We start from the raw sequence: 20593 nt of genomic DNA, 5'->3' as shown, positions 1-20593 counted from the left end.
CCAATCCAGTAGTCCAGGGGCAAACGCTCTGTAATCTGCCTCTGTCTCTTTCAGTCTAGCAGCAACTGCTCCTCCCGGCTCAGCCTGCCTGGCTCCTTCCTCAGTCCTGATTTCCAGCCAGCCCCGCGGCCCGTGGACCCCCGCAGCAGTCTGTGCTCTGACCTCAAGCACAAGCCCCCGCTCCATTATGGGCTCCCCAGCAAGAGTCTCAGCATGGAGCCCTTCGGCCCTTCTTACTGCACCCCAGCAGCCCCCCCAGGAGCCTTCCTGCTGGGCCAGGACCCACTGTATCCACCGGCTTCAGCACCGAGATCCAAATTCCATTACTCCAGCTCCATTAGTGGCTCTTCACTCTCCACGCCATGCTTTACCCAGCATGCACCAGGCTTGAGCTACAGCGCGGACCTTCTGCCAACAGCATACCCTGCTCTGTCCAGTGCCCAGCCCCTGCCCCCAGTGATGCTGAGCGGCCCCAGGTTTGCCACCCCCAAAGAGCAGTTGCCGTCTGGGGGCAGCAGCCCAATGGTGAAGCCAGCCAGCCCCAAGACAAAGAAACCCATGGGACTCCCTGTGCCCCCTCGCGTGGCTGTGCCCAACCCCTGCCTGACCCAGCTCCTGACTGCAGGTAACAGGGTGGGGAATTGCTTTGGGGGGGGTTGCTGTTTGCCACTGGCTGAGGGCATCTGACTGCCCCCATCTGACCAGCTGACTTCATTCTGCTGGAGCGGGAAGCTGGTACCAGGCTGTTGGGCCGGAGGATGGCGGCAGATGGGCTGACTCTGCGTTCTAGAGAGGGGAAAGGGAGCTGATATCTGGGCATGGGCTGGTAGTGCCCCCTCTTTAGGATCAATACTCATCTCATACAATGCCACTCTCCTGCCACGCTATGCTCCATAGCACTGCGTTGCTGCAGGCACCTAGCCTCCTCTCTTCATGCCAGCGATGCTCTTTCCCTCGCCTGCTGATCCACAGGCTGCCATGATGCGGAAGAAGCATCTAGAGCAGGAGAGAGCTGGTGGGGAGGTGGGAGCAGGAGGCCTGGCGGAGGAGGAGGAGTGCAGAGAAATGAGTCTGAGATGGTGGCCGAGCTGTAGGAGGAGTCACGTGGGAGCTTGAGTTTGGGAATCGCTGCCTGCAGGAGGCACTGGGAGTGAGAGCCTTGAACCGCTGGCCAAGGGCGCAAGGTGCTAACAGGGCAGCGGTGTCTCAGCAGGCAGGAGAGGCCAGGTGATCACAGCACCTGTATCTGAGGCTGCAGGGAGCCCCAGAAGGGCAAAGGGCCGTGGTGACTCCGCCTCGGCTGGGAGGAGGCCATTGGCGACCCTGGTGAGGGCAGGATGGGTGCAGTTGTCCACAGGGTGCTGTGAGTGCCTGGCTGTGGGGCAGGATCTGAACCCTGGGGCCAATGCTAGTCACACAGATTGGGAGATTGATTAGCGCTGCCGTTTTACCCCCTGGGATCGTTCACCTCCCAGTGCAGTGCCCTGCCCCCAGAGCCCATGATAGTGACCGCCCTCTTGGGAGAGCCAGGGGACCTGCATGCTGAGCAGTATGGGAGGAGCTGCCCTGCCCCAGGCCGGGTACCTGGAAGAGAGGAGGAACTCAATGGCTGCAGTACCTCAGCAGGCACAGTCTGGGCCAGACATTCATAAGAACATAAGAGTGACCATACTGGGTCAGACCAAAGTGTCCTGTCTTCCAACAGTGGCCAATGCCAGGTCCCCAGAGGGAATGAACAGAACAGGTCACCATCAAGTGATGCATCCCGTCGCCCATTGCCAGCTTCTGGCAAACAGAGGCTAGAGACACCATCTCTGCCCATCCTGGCTAGTAGCCATTGATGGACGTAAGAACATAAGAATGGCCATACTGGGTCAGACCAAAGGTCTATCTAGCCCAGTATCCTGTCTACCGACAGTGGCCAATGTCAGGTGCCCCAGAGGGAGTGAACCTAACAGGCAATGATCAAGTGATCTCTCTCCTGCCATCCATCTCCACCCTCTGACAAACAGAGGCTAGGGACACCATTCCTTACCCATCCTGGCTAATAGCCATTAACAGACTTAACCTCCATGAATTTATCCAGTTCTCTTTTAAACGCTGTTATAGTCCTAGTCTTCACAACCTCCTCAGGTAAGGAGTTCCACAAGTTGACTGTGCGCTGTGTGAAGAAGAACTTCCTTTTATTTGTTTTAAACCTGCTGCCCATTAATTTCATTTGGTGGCCCCTAGTTCATGTATTATGGGAACAAGTAAATAACTTTTCCTTATTTACTTTCTCCACATCACTCATGATTTTATATACCTCTATCATATCCCCCTTTAGTCTCCTCTTTTCCAAGCTGAAAAGTCCTAGCCTCTTTAATCTCTCCTCATATGGGACCCATTCCAAACCCCTAATCATTTTAGTTGCCCTTCTCTGAACCTTTTCTAATGCCAGTATATCTTTTTTGAGATGAGAAGACCACATCTGTACACAGTATTCAAGATGTGGGCGTACCATGGATTTATATAAGGGCAATAAGATATTCTCCATCTTATTCTCTATCCCCTTTTTAATGATTCCTAACATCCTGTTTGCTTTTTTGACCGCCTCTGCACACTGCGTGGACGTCTTTAGAGAACTATCCATGATGACACTAAGATCTTTTTCCTGATTCGTTGTAGCTAAATTAGTCCCTATCATATTGTATGTATAGTTGGGGTTATTTTTTCCAATGTGCATTACTTTACATTTATCCACATTAAATTTCATTTGCCATTTTGTTGCCCAATCACTTAGTTTTGTGAGATCTTTTTGAAGTTCTTCACAGTCTGCTTTGGTCTTAACTATCTTGAGCAGTTTAGTATCGTCTGCAAACTTTGCCACCTCACTATTTACCCCTTTCTCCAGATCATTTAGGAATAAGTTGAATAGGATTGGTCCTAGGACTGACCCTTGGGGAACACCACTAGTTACCCCTCTCCATTCTGAGAATTTATCATTTATTCCTACCCTTTGTTCCCTGTCTTTTAACCAGTTCTCAATTCATGAAAGGACCTTCCCTTTTATCCCATGACAACTTAATTTACATAAGAGACTTTGGTGAGGGACCTTGTCAAAAGCTTTCTGGAAATCTAAGTACACTATGTCCACTGAATCCCCCTTTTCCACATGTTTGTTGACCTCTTCAAAGAACTCAGATTAGTAAGACACGATTTCCCTTCACAGAAACCATGTTGAGTTTTGCCCAACAATTTATGTTCTTCTATGTGTCTGACAATTTTATTCCTTACTATTGTTTCAACTAATTTGCCCGTAACTGACGTTAGATTTACCGATCTGTAATTGCCAGGATCACCTCTAAAGCCTTTTTTAAATATTGGCGTTACATTCGCTATCTTCCAATCATTGGGTACAGAAGCCGATTTAAAGGACAGGTTACAAACCATAGTTAATAGTTCCTCAACTTCACATTTGAGCTCTCAGAACTCTTGGGTGAATGCCATCTGGTCCCGGTGACTTGTTACTGTTAAGTTTACCAAAACCTCCTCTAGTGACACCTCAATCTGTGACAATTCCTCAGATTTGTCACCTACAAAAGCCGGCTCAGGTTTGGGAATCTCCCTAACATCCTCAGCCATGAAGGCTGAAGCAAAGAATCCATTTAGTTTCTCCGCAATGACTTTATCATCTTTAAGTGCTCCTTTTGTATCTCGATCGTCCAGGGGCCCCACTGATTGTTTAGCAGGCTTCCTGCTTCTGATGTACTTAAAAAACATTTTGTTATTACCTTTGGAGTTTTTGGCTAGCCGTTCTTCAAACTCCTCTTTGGCTTTTCTTATTACATTTTTACATTTAATTGGCAGGGTTTATGCTCCTTTCTATTTACCTCACTAGGATCTGACTTCCACTTTTTAAAAGATGCCTTTTTATCTCTCACTGCTTCTTTTACATTGTTGTTAAGCCACAGTGGCTCTTTTTTAGTTCTTTTACTGTGTTTTTTTAATTTGGGGTATATATTTAAGTTGGGCCTCTATTATGGTGTCTTTGAAAAGCGCCCATGCAGCTTGCAGGGATTTCACTTTAGTCACTGTACCTTTTAATTTCTGTCTAACTAACCCCCTCATTTTTGCATAGTTCCCCTTTCTGAAATTAAATGCCACAGTATTGGGCTGTTGAGATGTTCTTCCCACCACAGGGATGTTAAATGTTATTATAATATGGTCACTATTTCCAAGCGGTCCTGTTATAGTTACCTCTTGGACCAGATCCTGCACTCCACTCAGGACTAAATCGAGAGTTGCCTCTCCGCTTGTGGGTTCCTGTACCAGCTGCTCCAAGAAGCAGTCTTTTAAAGTATCGAGAAATTTTGTCTCTGCATTTCGTCCTGAGGTGACATGTTTCCAGTCAATATGGGGATAATTGAAATTCCTCATTATTATTGAGTTCTTAATTTTGATAGCCTCTCTAATTTCCCTTAGGATTTCATCATCAGTATCACTGTCCTGGTCAGGTGGTCGATAATAGATCCCTAATGTTATATTTTTATTAAAGCATGAAATTACTATCCATAGAGATTCTATGGAACATGTAGATTCACTTAAGATTTTTAGTTCATTTGATTCTACATTTTCTTTCACAGATAGTGCCACTTCCCCCCGCACGACCTGTTCTGTCCTTCCGATATATTTTGTACCCCGGAATGATTGTGTCCCACTGATTGTCCTCAGTCCACCAGGTTTCTGTGATGCCTGTTATGTCAATATCCTCCTGAGCTGATGGTGTCAAATTTGCAGAAACTGCTGAGCTTCAGTTCATCTGCAAATTTGACACCATCAGCTCAGGATTAAACAAAGACTGTGAATGGCTTGCCCACTACAGAACCAGTTTCTCCTCCCTTGGTTTTCACACCTCAACTGCTAGAACAGGGCCTCATCCTCCCTGATTGAACTAACCTCGTTATCTCTAGCCTGCTTCTTGCTTGCATATATATACCTGCCCCTGGAAATTTCCACTACTTGCATCCGACGAAGTGGGTATTCACCCACGAAAGCTCATGCTCCAAAACGTCTGTTAGTCTATAAGGTGCCACAGGATTCTTTGCTACTTTGGTTTAGGTGGAGCCCATCTCTTCTGTATAGGCTCCCCCGCATCCCAAAAGTTTCCCCGGTTCCTAATGAATCTAAACCCCTCCTCTCTACACCATCATCTCATCCATGCATTGAGACTCTGAAGCTCTGCCTGCCTACCTGGCCCTGCGCGTGGAACTGGGAGCATTTCTGAGAATGCCACCATAGAGGTCCTGGATTTCAGTCTCTTCCCTAGCAGCCTAAATTTGGCTTCCAGGATATCTCTCCTACCCTTCCCTATGTCATTGGTACCTACCTGTAGCATGACCACTGGCTTCTCCCCAGCACTACACATAAGTCTATTTAGATACCTCAAGAGATTCGCAACCTTCGCACCAGGCAGGCAAGTCACCATACGGTTCTCCCGGTCATCACAGACCCAGCTATCCACGTTTCTAATGATTGACGCTCCCATTACTAACACCTGCCTTTTCCTAGTGACTGGAGTTCCCTCCCTTGGAGAGGTAACCTCAGTGTGAGAGGATACCCTAACACAGGGGTTGGCAACCTACGGCACGCGAGCCGATTTTGAGCGGCATGCAGCTGCCTGCTGCAGTCCCGGCCCCCAGCCCCACTCAGCCCCCCTGCCCACCGCTCTCTTTTGGCGGGGCAGGAGGCAGAAGTTTGGTTCTGCAGCAGCCAAGCTTCCCCCTCCCCCGCTTCTTCCCCCAGAGTGGTGCTTTCCTGCCCCGCCCCCTCTCCTTCCCTGCACCGATCAGCTGATGGCCCTAGTGAGAGGGAGAGGGAAGAGCGGCAGCGTGTACATAGCTCCGTAGAGGGGACAGAGAGAGTTGGGGCGGGGCCTTGGGGAAGGGGGTGGAACAGGGCATGTCCCTTCCAGCCCCCTGCCCTGAGCCGCTCAGGGCAGGGGGCTGGGAGCACCCCTATGAGCCGAGAACCCCAGCCCTCTGCTCTGACCCCCCCCACACACTCAACATTCTGCCCTGCACCCCCCATACCTCCAGCCCTCTGCCCTGACCCCCCCACACTCAACATTCTGCCCTGCACCCCCATACCCCCAGCCCTCTGCCCTGACCCCCCCCACTCAACATTCTGCCCTGCACCCCCATACCCCCAGCCCTCTGCCCTGACCCCCCCCACTCAACATTCTGCCCTGCACCCCCATACCCCCAGCCCTCTGCCCTGACCCCCCCCCACACTCAACATTCTGCCCTGCACTCCCCATACCCCCAGCCCTCTGCCCTGACCCCCACACACACTCAGCCCTCTGCCCTGACCCCCCCACACTCAACATTCTGCCCTGCACCCCCATACCCCCAGCCCTCTGCCCTGACCCCCCCACTCAACATTCTGCCCTGCACCCCCCATACCCCCAGCCCTCTGCCCTGACCCCCCCACACTCAACATTCTGCCCTGCACCCCCATACCCCCAGCCCTCTGCCCTGACCCCCCCACACTCAACATTCTGCCCTGCACCCCCATACCCCCAGCCCTCTGCCCTGACCCCCCCCACTCAACATTCTGCCCTGCACCCCCCATACCCCCAGCCCTCTGCCCTGACCCCCCCCCACACTCAACATTCTGCCCTGCACTCCCCATACCCCCAGCCCTCTGCCCTGACCCCCCCACACACTCAGCCCTCTGCCCTGACCCTCCCACACTCAACATTCTGCCCTGCACCCCCATACCCCCAGCCCTCTGCCCTGACCCCCACACACACTCAGCCCCCTGCCCTGACCCCCCCCTACCCTCAGCCCTCTGCCCTGACCCCCCCCACTCAACATTCTGCCCTGCACCCCCCATACCCCCAGCCCTCTGCCCTGACCCCCCCACCCTCAGCCCTCTGCCCTGACCCCCCCACACTCAACATTCTGCCCTGCACCCCCATACCCCCAGCCCTCTGCCCTGACCCCCCCCCCCATACCCCCAGCCCTCTGCCCTGACCCCCCCCTCAACATTCTGCCCTGCATCCCCCATACCCCCAGCCCTCTGCCCTGACCCCCCCCACACTCAACATTCTGCCCTGCACCCCCCATACCCCCAGCCCTCTGCCCTCCCCCCCCACACACTCAACATTCTGCCCTGCACCCCCATACCCCCAGCCCTCTGCCCTGACCCCCCCACACTCAACATTCTGCCCTGACCCCCCCCACACACTCAGCCCTCTGCCCTGACCCCCCCACACACTCAGCCTTCTGCCCTGCACCCACCAGCCCTCTGCCCTGACCCTTGAACCCCCACACACTCAGCCTTCTGTTCTACACCTCCCATACCCCCAGCCCTCTGCCCTGAACCTTGAACCCCCACACACACCCAGCCTTCTGCCCTGCACCCCCACAGCCCCATCCCTCTGCCCTGAACCCCCTCACCCAACACACACCCAGCCCTCTGCCCTGCACCTCCACAGCCTTCTGCCCTGCACCCCCCAGCCCTCTGCCCTGCCCCCCCACTCAACATTCTGCCCTGACCCCCCCACACACTCAACATTCTACCCTGCACCCCCCATACCCCCAGCCCTCTGCCCTGACCCCCCACACACTCAGCCCCCTGCCCTGACCCCCCACACACTCAACATTCTGCCCTGACCCCCCCACACACTCAGCCTTCTGCCCTGTACCCACCAGCCCTCTGCCCTGACCCTTGAACCCCCCCCCACACTCAACATTCTGCCCTGCACCCCCCATACCCCCAGCCCTCTGCCCTGAACCCCCTCACCCAACACACACCCAGCCTTCTGCCCTGCACCCCCACAGCCCCATCTCTCTGCCCTGCACCCCCCAGCCCTCTGCCCTGACCCCCACACACACACTCAGCCCTCTGCCCTGCACCCCCCATACCTCCAGCCTTCTGCCCTGAACCTTGAACCCCCCTACACACTCAGCCATCTTCCCTCAACCGCCCCACCTCAACACACACCCAGCCTTCTGCCCTGCACTCCCACAGCCCCATCCCTCTGCCCTGACCCTTGAACCCCCCCACAGACTTCTGCCGTGAACCCCCCCACACCTCCAGCCCTCTGCCCTGACCCTTGACACCACCCACCCAGCCTTCTGCCGTACATCCCCCACACACCCCAGCCCTCTGCCCTGATCCCTGAACCCCCCCCACCCCAGCCTTCTGCCCTGAACCCCCTCCCCCAGTCCTCTGCCCTGACCCCTGAAACCACCCCTGCCCCCAGGTCTGGGGTCCCGGCCTAGGTGAACAGAACCCCAGGCTGGCAGCGAGCTGAGCAGGCTGGCGACGTAAGATCAGCATTTTAATTTAATTTTAAATGACACTTCTTAAACATTTTGAAAATCTTGTTTACTTTACTTACAATAGTTTAGTTATATAATATAGACTTCTAGAAAGAGACCTAAAAACGTTAAAATGTATTACCGGCACTCGAAACCTTAAATTAGAGTGAATAAATGAAGACTCAGCACAGCACTTCGGAAAGGTTGCCAACCCCTGCCCTAGCACCATCTGGAAGGAGGGTCCCAACTATGGGAAGGTTTCCCTCTGCTCCCATTGACTGCTCTGCTTCCCTGGGCCTTTCATCCTCCACAACAGCACAGGAGCTGTCTGAGCGGAGGTGGGACAATTCTACAGTGTCCCGGAAAGCCTCATCAACATACCTCTCTGCCTCCCTTAGTGCCTCCAGTTCCGCCACCCTGGCCTCCAAAGCCCGTACGCGGCCTCTGAGGGCCAGGAGCTCCTTGCACCGAATGCACACATACGCCACCCGCCCACAGGGCAGGGAATCATACATGCTGCACTCAGCGCAATAAACTGGACAGCCCCCACCCTGCTGCTGGGCGTCTGCCTGCATGGTCTCCTGCAGCTCCCTAGGTTAATGACAGGGGTTCTGTTTAAATCAAGAAGGTTTGAATGTAGTTTAGTTTACAGGTTTTAAAGAACGGCAAGTGACCTTTGCCCCCTTCCCACTCCCCTTCCAAACTCCTTTGTGAAAGTCCCTGTTAGCAGCCCTGTTCCTCCATGAACTGATCTAGTTCTTAGCAGCCCTGTTCCTCCATGAACTGATCTAGTTCTTAGCAGCCCTGTTCCTCCAGGAACTGATCTAGTTCTTAGCAGCCCTGTTCCTCCAGGAACTGATCTAGTTCTTAGCAGCCCTGTTCCTCCAGGAACTGATCTAGTTCTTAGCAGCCCTGTTCCTCCAGGAACTGATCTAGTTCTTAGCAGCCCTGTTCCTCCAGGAACTGATCTAGTTCTTAGCAGCCCTGTTCCTCCAGGAACTGATCTAGTTCTTAGCAGCCTTGTTCCTCCATGAACTGATCTAGTTCTTAGCAGCCCTGTTCCTCCAGGAACTGATCTAGTTCTTAGCAGCCCTGTTCCTCCAGGAACTGATCTAGTTCTTTTCTGAACCCTGTTATAGTTTTGACCTTCACAACATCCTCTGGCAAAGAGTTCCACGCACTGGTAATCTGTGTGAAGCAATACTTCCTTTTGTTTTTTTTAAACCTGCTACCAGCTCCATGCTGAGCCTTGGGGTCTGCAGCCAGTGTCAATGTGAGCACATGACAAGCTCTGTGCCAGCATGGGAAGGGATCACACAATGCAACATTTGGTGACCACGTCAAACCTCTCGCCAACCCTGCTTTGCCTGGATGCAGGACCGGCTTTAGGAAGTACGGGGCCCAATTAGAACAGTTTTGATGGGGCCCTGGCAGGGATGACTTTAAAAAAAAAACACATGTAAAAAAACACGTGGGGCTTGTACTTCGAGACTTTGGCAGCCGGTCCTTCACTCGCTCCAGGTCTTCGGCGGCACTGAAGGACCTGCCGCCGAAGTGCCGCCGAAGACCCAGAGCGAGCGAAGGACCCGCCGCCAAAGTGCCGCCGAAGACCTGAAGCGCCGCCAGGTGAGTAAAACTTAAAAAGGCGCCTCTAGCCAGGGAAGGGATTCTCACTGGGCGCGGGGCCCGATTCGGGGGAATTGGTGGAATAGGCCTAAAGCTGGCCCTGCCTGGATGCTGTGCCTCATCCTACTGACAAACGCTGCGGTTTCCTGGCCTGTATCTCTGTCTCTGTAACACCAGGTACCCTGGTCCCAGGAGTCCCTGTGAGTAGGTCAGCACAGTCCAGATCAGCTGTGGAGTGTCAGCACTCAGCCCCCTGTCCAGTCCCTGTTTGGCTTGATTTGCAAAGAAACAAAGGCTGGAACCTTCATTCTAGCCCCACCCTAATCCCCAGGCTTGGCCAGCCCCTGCAGCACCTCCCTGGGGCTGTTGGGCCTGGACCCTCTGCCCTGAGAACCAGGAGGCGGCAGCAGTAATAAGTCCGCATCTGTCTGCAAGGCTTCCTTGTGCTGGCCACTCACTGTGGTGGGAGGGGATGTCGTGGAGCCCCAGTCTGACTCTCCTCTCATGCTGCGTCCTCACCTTCTGCTGCCTTCTGTCTTGCAGCTAAACCAGAGCTGGCCCTGGACCCTCCGTCCACTCCCAGTACCACTCTTATCCCCACGTCGCCAGCCTCCCCGGTAAGAGCAACACCCTCTGCAGGGCAGCCGAGGGCATCGGCCTTTCACCGCCGCATGCTGGGTTCAGACATGGGCTCTGGCAAGCAGCAGTGGGCAGGGCATGGCAGTGAGATCACCGGTCGCTTCTGTGGGTGCCTCAGTCCTAACAACAGGCAGAGCTGGACCAGCAGGGGGTGTCTCAGGGCAGGAGCGAGGGGCACTGGTGAAGCTGGGGGGCATTGGGGCTGGACACGCAGGGGGTTTCTCAGGGCAGGAGCGAGGGGAACTGGTGCAGCTGGGGGGCATTGGGGCTGGACCAGCAGGGGGTGTCTCAGGGCAGGAACGAGGGGCACTGGTGCAGCTGGGGGCCATTGGGGCTGGACACGCAGGGGGTTTCTCAGGGCAGGAGCGAGGGGCACTGGTGCAGCTGGGGGGCATTGGGGCTGGACAAGCAGGGGGTGTCTCAGGGCAGGAGCGAGGGGCACTGGTGCAGCTGGGGGCCATTGGGGCTGGACACGCAGGGGGTTTCTCAGGGCAGGAACGAGGGGCACTGGTGAAGCTGGGGGGCATTGGGGCTGGACACGCAGGGGGTTTCTCAGGGCAGGAGCGAGGGGAACTGGTGCAGCTGGGGGCCATTGGGGCTGGACACGCAGGGGGTGTCTCAGGGCAGGAGCGAGGGGCACTGGTGGAGCTGGAGGCCATTGGGGCTGGACAAGCAGGGGGTGTCTCAGGGCAGGAGCGAGGGGCACTGGTGGAGCTGGGGGGCATTGAGGCTGGACGAGTAGGGGGTGTCTCAGGGCAGGAGCGAGGGGCACTGGTGGAGCTGGGGGGCATTGAGGCTGGACGAGTAGGGGGTGGGTCAGGGCACAAGCAAGGAGCATTGGTGGAGCTTGGGGGCATTGGGGCTGGACTAACAGGGTACATCAGATCATAGATCACAGAACTGTAGGGCATGAAGGCACCCTGAGACATCGTCTAGTCTGTCCCCTGCACTGAGGGGGGTTGTCTAGACCATCCCTGACAGGTGTTTGTCTAACCTGCTCTTAAAAGCTCCAGCAATGGAGATTCCACAACCTCCCTAGGTAATTTGCTCCAGTGCTTAACCACTGACAGTCAGGAAGTTCTTCCTAGTGTCCAACCTAAACCTCACTTGCTGCAATTTAATCCTATTGCTTCTTGTCCTTTCTTCAGTGGCTAAGGAGAACAATTTATCACCCTCCAGCTTATAACAACCTTTTATGTACCTGAAGACTGTTATCATGTGCCCCATTCCCAGACCTGAAGAAGAGCTCTGTGTGGCTCAAAAGCTTGTATCTTTCACCAACAGAAGTTGGTCCCATAACAGATATTACCTCACCCACCTTGTTTCATCATATCCCCCCCCAGTCTTCTCTTCTCCATACTAAACAGATCCAGTTTTTTCAATCTTCCCTCATAGGTCATGTTTTCTAGACCTTTATTCATTTTTGTTGCTCTTCTCTGGACTTTCTCCAGTTTGTCTACATCTTTTCTAAAGTATGGTGCTCAGAACTGGAACAATACTTCAGTTGAGGACTAATCAATGCAGAGTAGAGTGAAAAAATTATTTCTTGTATCTTGCTTACAACACTCCAGTTAATACAGCACAACTGAATGTTCGCTTTTTTTGCAACAGTGTTACATCGTTGACCCACATTCAGTTTGTGATCCACGATAACCTCCAGATCCTTTTCTGCAGAACTCCTTCCTAGGCAGTCATTTCCCATTTTGTATTTGTGCAGTTGTTTATTCCTTCCTAAGTGGAGCACTTTGCATTTGTCCTTATTGAATTTCCTCCTCTTTACTTTAGACCATTTCTCCAGTTTGTCCAGATCATTTTGAATTATAATCCTACCCTCCAAAGCACTTGCAATCCCTCCCAGCTTAGTATCATTTGCAAACTTTATAAGTGTACTCTCTATGCCATTATTTAAATCATTTGTGAAGATATTGAATAGAACTGGAACCAGGACAGATCCTTGCGGGACCCCACTCGATATGCCCTTCCAGTTCGATTGTGAGCCCACTCTCTCTGTGCAGTTTTGGAGCCAGTTGTGCACCCACCATATAGTAGATTCATCTAGGTAGTAATTCCCTAGTTTATTTATGAGGTCATGTAAGACAGTATCAGAAGCCTTACTAAAGTCAAGATATACCACATCTATCGTTTCCCTCATCCACAAGTCTTGTTACCATGTCAAAGAAGGATATTATATTGGTTTGACATGATTTGTTCTTGACAAATCCATGTTGACTGTTGCTTATCATCTTATTATCTTCTAGGTGCTTAACAAATTGATTGTTTGATTATTACTCCATTATCTATCCGGGTACAGAAGTTAAGGAAATCACAGATCAGTCAGCTTATTCCCCTTTTTATAGACATACTATATTTGCCCTTTCCTGTCCTCTGGGATCTCTCCCGTCCTCCATGAGTTCTCAAATATAATTGTTAATGGCTCAAAGATCTCTTCAGTCAGTTCTTTGAGTATTCTAGGATGTATTTCATCAAGTTTGAAGACCTCTAACTTGTCTAAGTAATTCTTAACTTGTTCTTTTCCTATTTTAGCCTCAGATCCTGCCCCATTTACACTAATGTTCTCTATGTTAGTTGTCCAATCATTGCTAACTTTTTTGGTGAAAACTGAAATAAAAAAGGCATTTAACACTTCAACCAATGCTGCATTTTCTGTTATTGTCTTTCCCTCCTGATTTAATAATGGGCCTACCCTTCATCTGGTCTTCCTCTTGCTTCTCATGTGTTTGTAAAATACTTTCCTGTTACCCTTTATATCCCTAGCTAGTTTAATCTTATTTTGTACATTTACCTTTCTAATTTTGTCCCTACATGCTTGTGGTGTTTGTTTATATTCATCCTTTGTAATTTTACCTAGTTTCCACTTCTTGTATGACACTATTTTGAGTTTCAGGTCATTGAAGATCTCCTGGTTAAGCCAGGGTGGCCTCTTATATTTCCTACCTTTCCTACGCAGTGGAATAGTTGGCTCTTGTGCCCTTAATGATGTCCTTTTGAAAAATTGCCAACTCTCCTGAACTCTTTTTTTCCTTAAACTGGCTTCCCATGGGATCTAACCTACCAGTTCTCTGAGTCTGGTAAAGTCTCTGCCTTCACAAAGTCCATGGTCTTTATTCTGTGGTTTTCCCTCTTCCCATTCCTTAGAACCACAAACTCCGTCATTTCATGGTCACCTTCACCCAAGCTGCCTTCCACCTTCAGATTCTCAGCTAGTTCCTCCCTGTTTGTCAGAATCAAATCCAGAAGAGCCTCTCCCCTAGTCGCTTTCTCCACCTTCTGTAATAAAAAGTTGTCTCCAATGCATCCCAAGAACTTGTTGGATAATCTGTGCTCTGCTGTGTTATTTTTCCAACAGATGTCTGAGTAGTTGAAGTCCCCCATCATCACCAAGTTCTGTGCTTTGGATTTTGTTAGTTGTGTAAAAAACAAACAAACCGTCTCATCCACCTCTTCTTCCAGGTGAGGTGCTCCATAATAGACCCCCTACCATGACATCACCCTTGTTTTTTACCCTTTATCAGGGACTTTCAACAGGTCTGCCTCCCACTGTTGTCTCAGTGCAAGTGTAGATATCTTTGACATACAAGGCAACTCCTCCTCCCCTGCCTGGCCTTCCTGAACAAGCTGTACCTTTCTGTACCAGTATTTCAGTCATGCGAACGATCCCACCAAGTTTCTGTGATGCCAGTTCTGTTCTATTTATGATTATTCACTAGTATTTCTAGTTCTTCCTGTTTATTCCCCATACTTCTTGCATTAGTATACAGACATCGGAGATATTTATTACATTTCTCCTCTATATTCCTCTGGTTTCTCCTTTGTCCATGCTGTGATTTTCCATGTTCCCTCCAGATTCAGATCCTTCACCCAAGTCTCCATGTTCTAGACCAGGGGTAGGCAACCTGCGGCACGCGAGCTGATTTTCAGTGGCACTCACACTGCCCGGGTCCTGGCCACCGGTCCAGGGGGCTCTGCATTTTAATTTAATTTTAAATGAAGCTTCTTAAACATTTTAAAAACCTTATTTACTTTACATACAACAATAGTTTAGTTATATATTATAGACTTATAGACAGAGACCTTCTAAAAACGTTAAAATGAATTACTGGCACGCGAAACCTTAAATTAGAGTGAATAAATGAAGACTCAGCACACCGCTTCTGAAAGGTTGCCTACCCCTGTTCTAGACTTACCTGTGGGCTTTTGTCTGCTGCCCCTGTTGGACCTAGTTTAAAGCCCCCTCACTAGCTTAGCCAGTCTGTGTCTGAAGACACTCTTCCCCTTCCAAGACAGGTGGATCCCATCTCTGCTCATCAGCCCTTTTTCTCGCAACAGGATTCCATGGTCGAGGAAACCAAAGTGCCTGGTGACACCATCAGGGCAGGAGTGAGGGGCATTGGTGGAGCGGGGGGAAATTGGGTCTGGATGAGCAGGGGATGGGTCAGGGTGGGAGCAAAGGGCATCGGAGGAGCAAGGGGGCACTGGGGACTGGACAAACAGGGGGTGTACCAGGGCAGGAGCAAAGGGCATCGGAGGAGCAAGGGGGCACTGGGGGCTGGACAAACAGGGGGGTGTACCAGGGCAGGAGCAAGGGGTATCAGCAGAGCTTGGGGGACAGTCAGGATGATATTTTATGCCCTGTATTTCCAAGTGGAGAGCATTTCCTGAGGTTAAAGAAAATCCCTTTTCCCCCCATGCCTGGCTCAGGGCTGGCAAACGGTCCCTTGGCCGCCAAGGGGGGGCTGTCTCACATGAGAGGGTCTGTCCAGACTCTAGGAGCCCCAGGGCTCATGCCATGTTGCTGTAACCTTGTGAGGAGTTGGGGGCCCTCCCTTCTTGCCGTCCCCTTAGGTGTAGTTTGACAATGAGCCTCGCGGGCAGTGACCAGCTCTCCTCGTCTACTAGAGTCAAACTGCTGTAGGTACTTCAGTGACTGTCTCCTGTGTGCTGGCTGGAGAAAGGCCCTGGCCCCTTCTTGCCCTTGGCCTCTTGGGTCGCGGGTTGAGACTTTGAGCTGGGGAGCCTAACGTGCAAACTCCTCTCCGGCTTCTCTCTTTGCAGGCAGGGGGCCTTGCTGAAGTCCCCTCTAGCTTCCTGCCCCGCATGGCCCAGCTGAGTCCGGGGCTGTCTCCTGGCTCCAGCCCTTCGCAGTCTGTCCCCATCACACTGGCTGTGGTACAGCCGGGATCCCTGCTTGTCCCCAAGACGGAGCAGCTTTCCCCTCCATCGGCCTGTGGTGAGCGGGGCAGCGTCTCTGACACCTCCTCTTTGATTACCAGAGAGAACAAACACCCCTGCAGGTGATGCAGGCTCAACAGCCTTTCAGTGGGGGAAATCCACCTGAAGAAGGCTCCCCCACTGCATATCGCCAGAGCCGAGCAGGCTGCTGGTGCGTCCCCCTGAGATCCTCTTGAAGATCCACCCCACCCCTCAGTTCTGTTTATTAATGCAAGAGATGGATGGGTAGGTGTTGACAATACAGAGCGATTGGGGTTAGTAGAGGCTAGGCAGGCGGGTGAGAAAAGAGATCCAGAAAAGCCAGGACATGGAGCCACACCAGGGACACGACACCAGAGCCAGCCCTGCTGCCGCACTGCTGTCCTAGAGTGGGCAGAACGATGCAGACAACTTGAATCAGCTTGACTTAGCTGACAGGGTCCTGGTGGGCAGCTGCATGCAGGGACAGTGGGCAGTTCCGGGGGAACTGGTGCCAAATGTTGGAGGGTTGGTCACCAACAGGGCAACCCAAGGCAGCTGGTTGGAGTCTTTTTCTCAATGTTTTTTCTGCAAAAAATGTGCCTTTCACCAAATGGAAAATGTTCGCAGTAACTATTCATTCTGCTTGAAATGTTCTGCTTTTACAGTGGAAAAAAAAGAAATCACAATTCTTTCAGTAAAAATATCAACTTGGGTTAAAATGTTTGGTTTTTGGAAAAAGTAATTCAATGTTTAGTTTTCAAAAACCAAAAAAGTGTTGTTGCTTTTTTTAAATTCAGGTAAACAAGCCTTTTTGGGTTGTGTAGACATGCAGATTCACCCCTGCAGCACCTCCTGCTGGTCTGTTCTGGGAATTAGCTCATTCCAGCTCCAGAGCACCCTCTGCAGGCCAGTGACCCACCTGTCCTCTGACCCCCATGTCTCTCCCATGACCCAGTGCCCTGTTAGCTGGGGTGCTGCCCCCTGGCAGTAACCCCTTTCTCTCAGGGTCTCCCCTCCCTGGGAAACCCCCACACACTATCCCCACCTTGCCTCAGTATCAGGCTACTGCCAGTCATCATCATCAACCACCTAAAAAAGTTCAAAATTTCTCAGGGAACATTACTGGCATTTTTTGAGCAGCTCTGAAATTGGTGGGGATCTTCCCACCCCCGCTGGGATTCTGTACCCACATCAAGTCACCCATTGCAGCGAGAACAGAAAGGGGCAATGAAAGGTACTAGGGTCACCACTACTAGTTAGTGTCAGCTTGTAGCGTCTCTCCCGGCTCTGCTACTGACCTGCTCTGTGAACTTGGGCGAATCACTTAACCTGCCTAATGAGAATAGCTCATGCCTGCCTCCTGGTGGGATTGAGAAGAGTCGGTAAAAGCATTGCGGTTCCTCTGATGGAAAGCACTACTGACGGATACGATGCTGTTAGCATTGCAAAGACAAGGCCTGTTGGGATCAGAAAGGAGCACAGGGAGCTTTGACAGAGGTATGGAGAGAGGAATGAATTCACACACACCCCCCCAATATGTGAACACAGGGACTCGTGGTGAACCCAGGAGGCACCATAGAATAGTTAGAGTGACTCCGTTCTTTGGATGCAGTGTATAATCTGTGGGACTCACTGCTGCAGGACATTATGGAGGCACATAGCTTAGTGAGATTCAGCAGTGATTAGACTGTGACCTGAGTGAGGCTAGGATTGGCAGGGACAGTGTCTGGGATCAGTGTCAAGGGCCATCATCCCCTTGCTTCAGGGTACAGGCTGCTCTATCACTGCATGGTCAGGAAGCAATGCTCCCCCCCTCCCCCGCCGCAGTTCCACCTTGGTCAGTGTGATGCATTATGGGGAGGTAACCCCTTTTCCTGAAGCCCCTGGCACTGGCCAGTCAGTTCTGGGCTGCTGCATCAATGGGGCTCTTGGTCTGCTCCAGGGCACCTGTCCCTCCGTCTCTGTGGTGCAGTGGGACAGGACCCTGAGCCATTAGGACTGAGCCTGCCCGGGCAGGAGGCTCGCAGGACCCAGCCTAGGCAGTCATGCCCCCAGTCCCAGCCCCTGCACTGGGGCAGGTCCTGGAACCAGTAGGTGCTGCCCACTCAGCCCCACCCAAAGAGTCTTGTTTTATCTTCCAGCCAGTGACTGGCTGAAGCCTGGACAGGTCTCCCCGGTGCCGGTTGGGGTGCTGACTGCCGGGATCTCGCTGCATCACTCCACCCCCAGCCGGGGTAGGCCGGAGTCCAGCAAGGTACGGAACAATCCAGGGCTCCCAGGGAGACTGTCTCCTCTCTGCCCACCGACAGGCACAGCCCCTCTCCTCCCCGCCCCTCCAGGGCTCCAGACTGCCCACTTCCCTCCCTTTGTGTTCCCATTGCATCGCACCTGCTCCCCCTGTTGCAATGTTGATGGGTCTGTCCCGGCCTTGGTTCAGGTGGGGGATGCTGGGGGTATCCCCCCCACCCCTTGCGGTGCCTGACTCTGCCCCTGCCCTGCAGACAGAGAGCCGCCGCATCACACACATCTCCGCCGAGCAGAAGAGACGTTTCAACATCAAGCTGGGCTTTGACACTCTGCACGGGCTGGTGAGCACTCTGAGTGCCCAGCCCAGCATCAAGGTGAGTGAGAGGGTAGTGAACCCCAAAGCAGGCTCTGAGGGCAGGACTGGCAGCTCTCCAGGGGACACCCAGTGCCCAAAGTACCAAACCTCTCCTATCCGTGGTGCCCAGCCCCCCCAGAGAGTCCCCAGAGCTAGGAGAGGGAGTGCCAGGTTTGGGCTGCATCAGTCAGGCAGCTTCTGGGTGCCCCTGTGGCTCTAGGCCCCCAGCCAACCGCTCCCCTCAGCCCCTTTCCCCAGCTACAGACTGTCCCTTGGCCTCCTGTTGTGGAATGGGGCATTCTGTGCTGACCAACCATCTAGGTTGTGGAGCCCCTGTAGGGGCACCTGGGGGAGGCCGTGTCTCCCAAAAACCGTGATAGGCCCAGCCCTCTGCTGTGGAGCTCTTTCCTCCTGGGAGGCAGAGAGGTGGGAGGGAGATGAGGGACAGCCGCAGGAGATCAGCGTCACTCAGCCCCCACATCTGGCCCCTCAGGTCAGCAAGGCCACCACACTGCAGAAGACAGCAGAGTACATCTGCAAGTTGCAGCAGGAGAGGGCCGCCCTGCAGGACGAGGCACAGCGGCTGCGGGAGCAGATCGAGAAGCTCAATGCAACCATCAAGTAGGATGGGGGGAGAGGGGAGGGGAGCCATGCCAGGGGACGGGAAGGGTGGAGAGGGGTGGGGAGCCATGCTGGGGAGGGGAAAAGCAGGGAGAGGAGGGGAGAAGACAGGGAATGTGCTGCAAAGGGTGACCACTCAGTAGGGGGCACTCTTCCCTTGTCAGTGTTGAACTTAATCCCCCAGCATGATGCAAACGGGCACTGGGCTGCTGTCTGCTGAATGAGACGTCACATCTAAAAGGGGGCCCTTCCCATGAGGCTGGTGGTGCAGCGTTGCTGTGCAGTGTGTGCTAGCAGCAGCTGCTGTGTTCCACCCCAGAAGTGGCAGCACATCAGTCGCGTGGGAGGAGGTTTCCCACTATGATTGTAATGCATTTTGGGACCCGGAGATGGAGAGTGGCCCAGCAATGCAGGGTTATTATTAATGGAGCCGCTTTCCCTGAAGCGCCCAACCTGCCATGGTGCCAATGGGGGCGGGGAGGGAGGGAGGATTAGCCCATCTGGGCACAGTTCCCCATACAGCCCCAGCTTCTCTCTCCACAATTCAGTCGCTCCAATTCGATTGTAAATGCCCCACATAGTCATGCTGGGAGGCTGGGGCTGCCTCTGCTACAGCCCTGGGAGCCAGCCCCTCCAGAGCGGGGCAGAACCTGGAGCCCACACACAGGGGTCTTGGGAAGGATCACCCTCCTGAGGGACCCTGTGGGCCCCAGGTACCAGGGGCAGGATGAGAGCAGAACGCTGTGCACAGGCAGCTACAGGATGGGGAGCAGTGGGTGGGCCCCAGCCAGCTTCACCCGGATGCAAGCAATAGCCAGCCCCCGGCAGTCTCCTCCCCCATGAGGTGGAGGGTGGCACCAGGAGCCTGGCACCTCTTAGAGAGCCTGGCATGGCCATTAGTATGGGGCAGCCCTCAGCGGGAGAGAGTGCATGGGGAGGTGGGCAGGAGCTGTCCGTCCGCTGCCCCAGGGATGGGGTTGCTGTCCACCACCATCTCTTGCTGACTCGTCTCAGAAGTGGGGCTTTCCTCAGGTGACCATCAGCCATGGAATCGCTAATCGCTGGTGAGCAGCTTGGCCATGCTTAGGGCATGGTGCCAGTCCATCCCTCCCTGCTGCAGCATCCCTCCTGGACAAGGCTGGGGGGTGAAGGCAGCTGGAGAGCTGGGCCTGAGGGTGGGACATTGACTGTTCTCCCCAGTGCCAATCTCTCCGTGTGTGTGCCTGTCAACCGAGGCAGATGCCATCTTCTTGTGCCTCTGCAGCCTGTGCCAGCAGCAGCTGCCCGCCACAGGAGTGCCCATCACCCGCCAGCGCTTCGACCAGATGCGTGATATGTTTGACGAGTACGTCCGCTCCTGCACGCTGCAAAACTGGAAGTTCTGGGTTGTATCCTTGGAGATGGGCGCCCCACCCCATTGTTCCCTGCCCAAACATGTGGGGTCCCTGCAGCTTCTTGGGGTGCTGAGGAGGGTCAAAGATGTTACTATGGTGACAGCCTCCTGGAGGCAGACACCTCACAGCCCCTCCCCTCTTCTGTCACCTCTCGAGGGGAGACACCCGTGCCTGCTAGAGCCTGGCTGCTG

The 20593-nt window shown here is 53.3% G+C and overlaps 1 protein-coding gene across 2 annotated transcripts in view; it reads left to right on the top strand.

Annotated features, from left to right (window-relative positions):
- Window positions 1-20593, top strand: part of MLXIPL (MLX interacting protein like) — a 62740-nt gene that overhangs the window by 35752 nt on the left and 6395 nt on the right. The window contains exons 9-15 of one of the 2 annotated variants that reach the window (XM_044993605.1): window positions 55-625; window positions 10479-10552; window positions 15648-15822; window positions 17927-18039; window positions 18287-18406; window positions 18881-19008; window positions 20273-20353. In XM_044993605.1, the coding sequence (XP_044849540.1) occupies window positions 55-625; window positions 10479-10552; window positions 15648-15822; window positions 17927-18039; window positions 18287-18406; window positions 18881-19008; window positions 20273-20353 (1262 nt within the window). Of the gene's footprint in view, window positions 1-54; window positions 626-10478; window positions 10553-15647; window positions 15823-17926; window positions 18040-18286; window positions 18407-18880; window positions 19009-20272; window positions 20397-20593 lie in introns of both variants that reach the window. The other variant, XM_044993604.1, reaches the window with a different exon arrangement.

The sequence above is a fragment of the Mauremys mutica genome, chromosome 19 (genome assembly GCF_020497125.1).
Source record: "Mauremys mutica isolate MM-2020 ecotype Southern chromosome 19, ASM2049712v1, whole genome shotgun sequence".
In the NCBI taxonomy this organism is placed as follows: Eukaryota; Metazoa; Chordata; order Testudines; family Geoemydidae; genus Mauremys; species Mauremys mutica.
The sequence above is the reverse complement of the archived record's forward strand: the minus strand, read 5'-3'. Positions and strand labels throughout refer to the sequence as shown.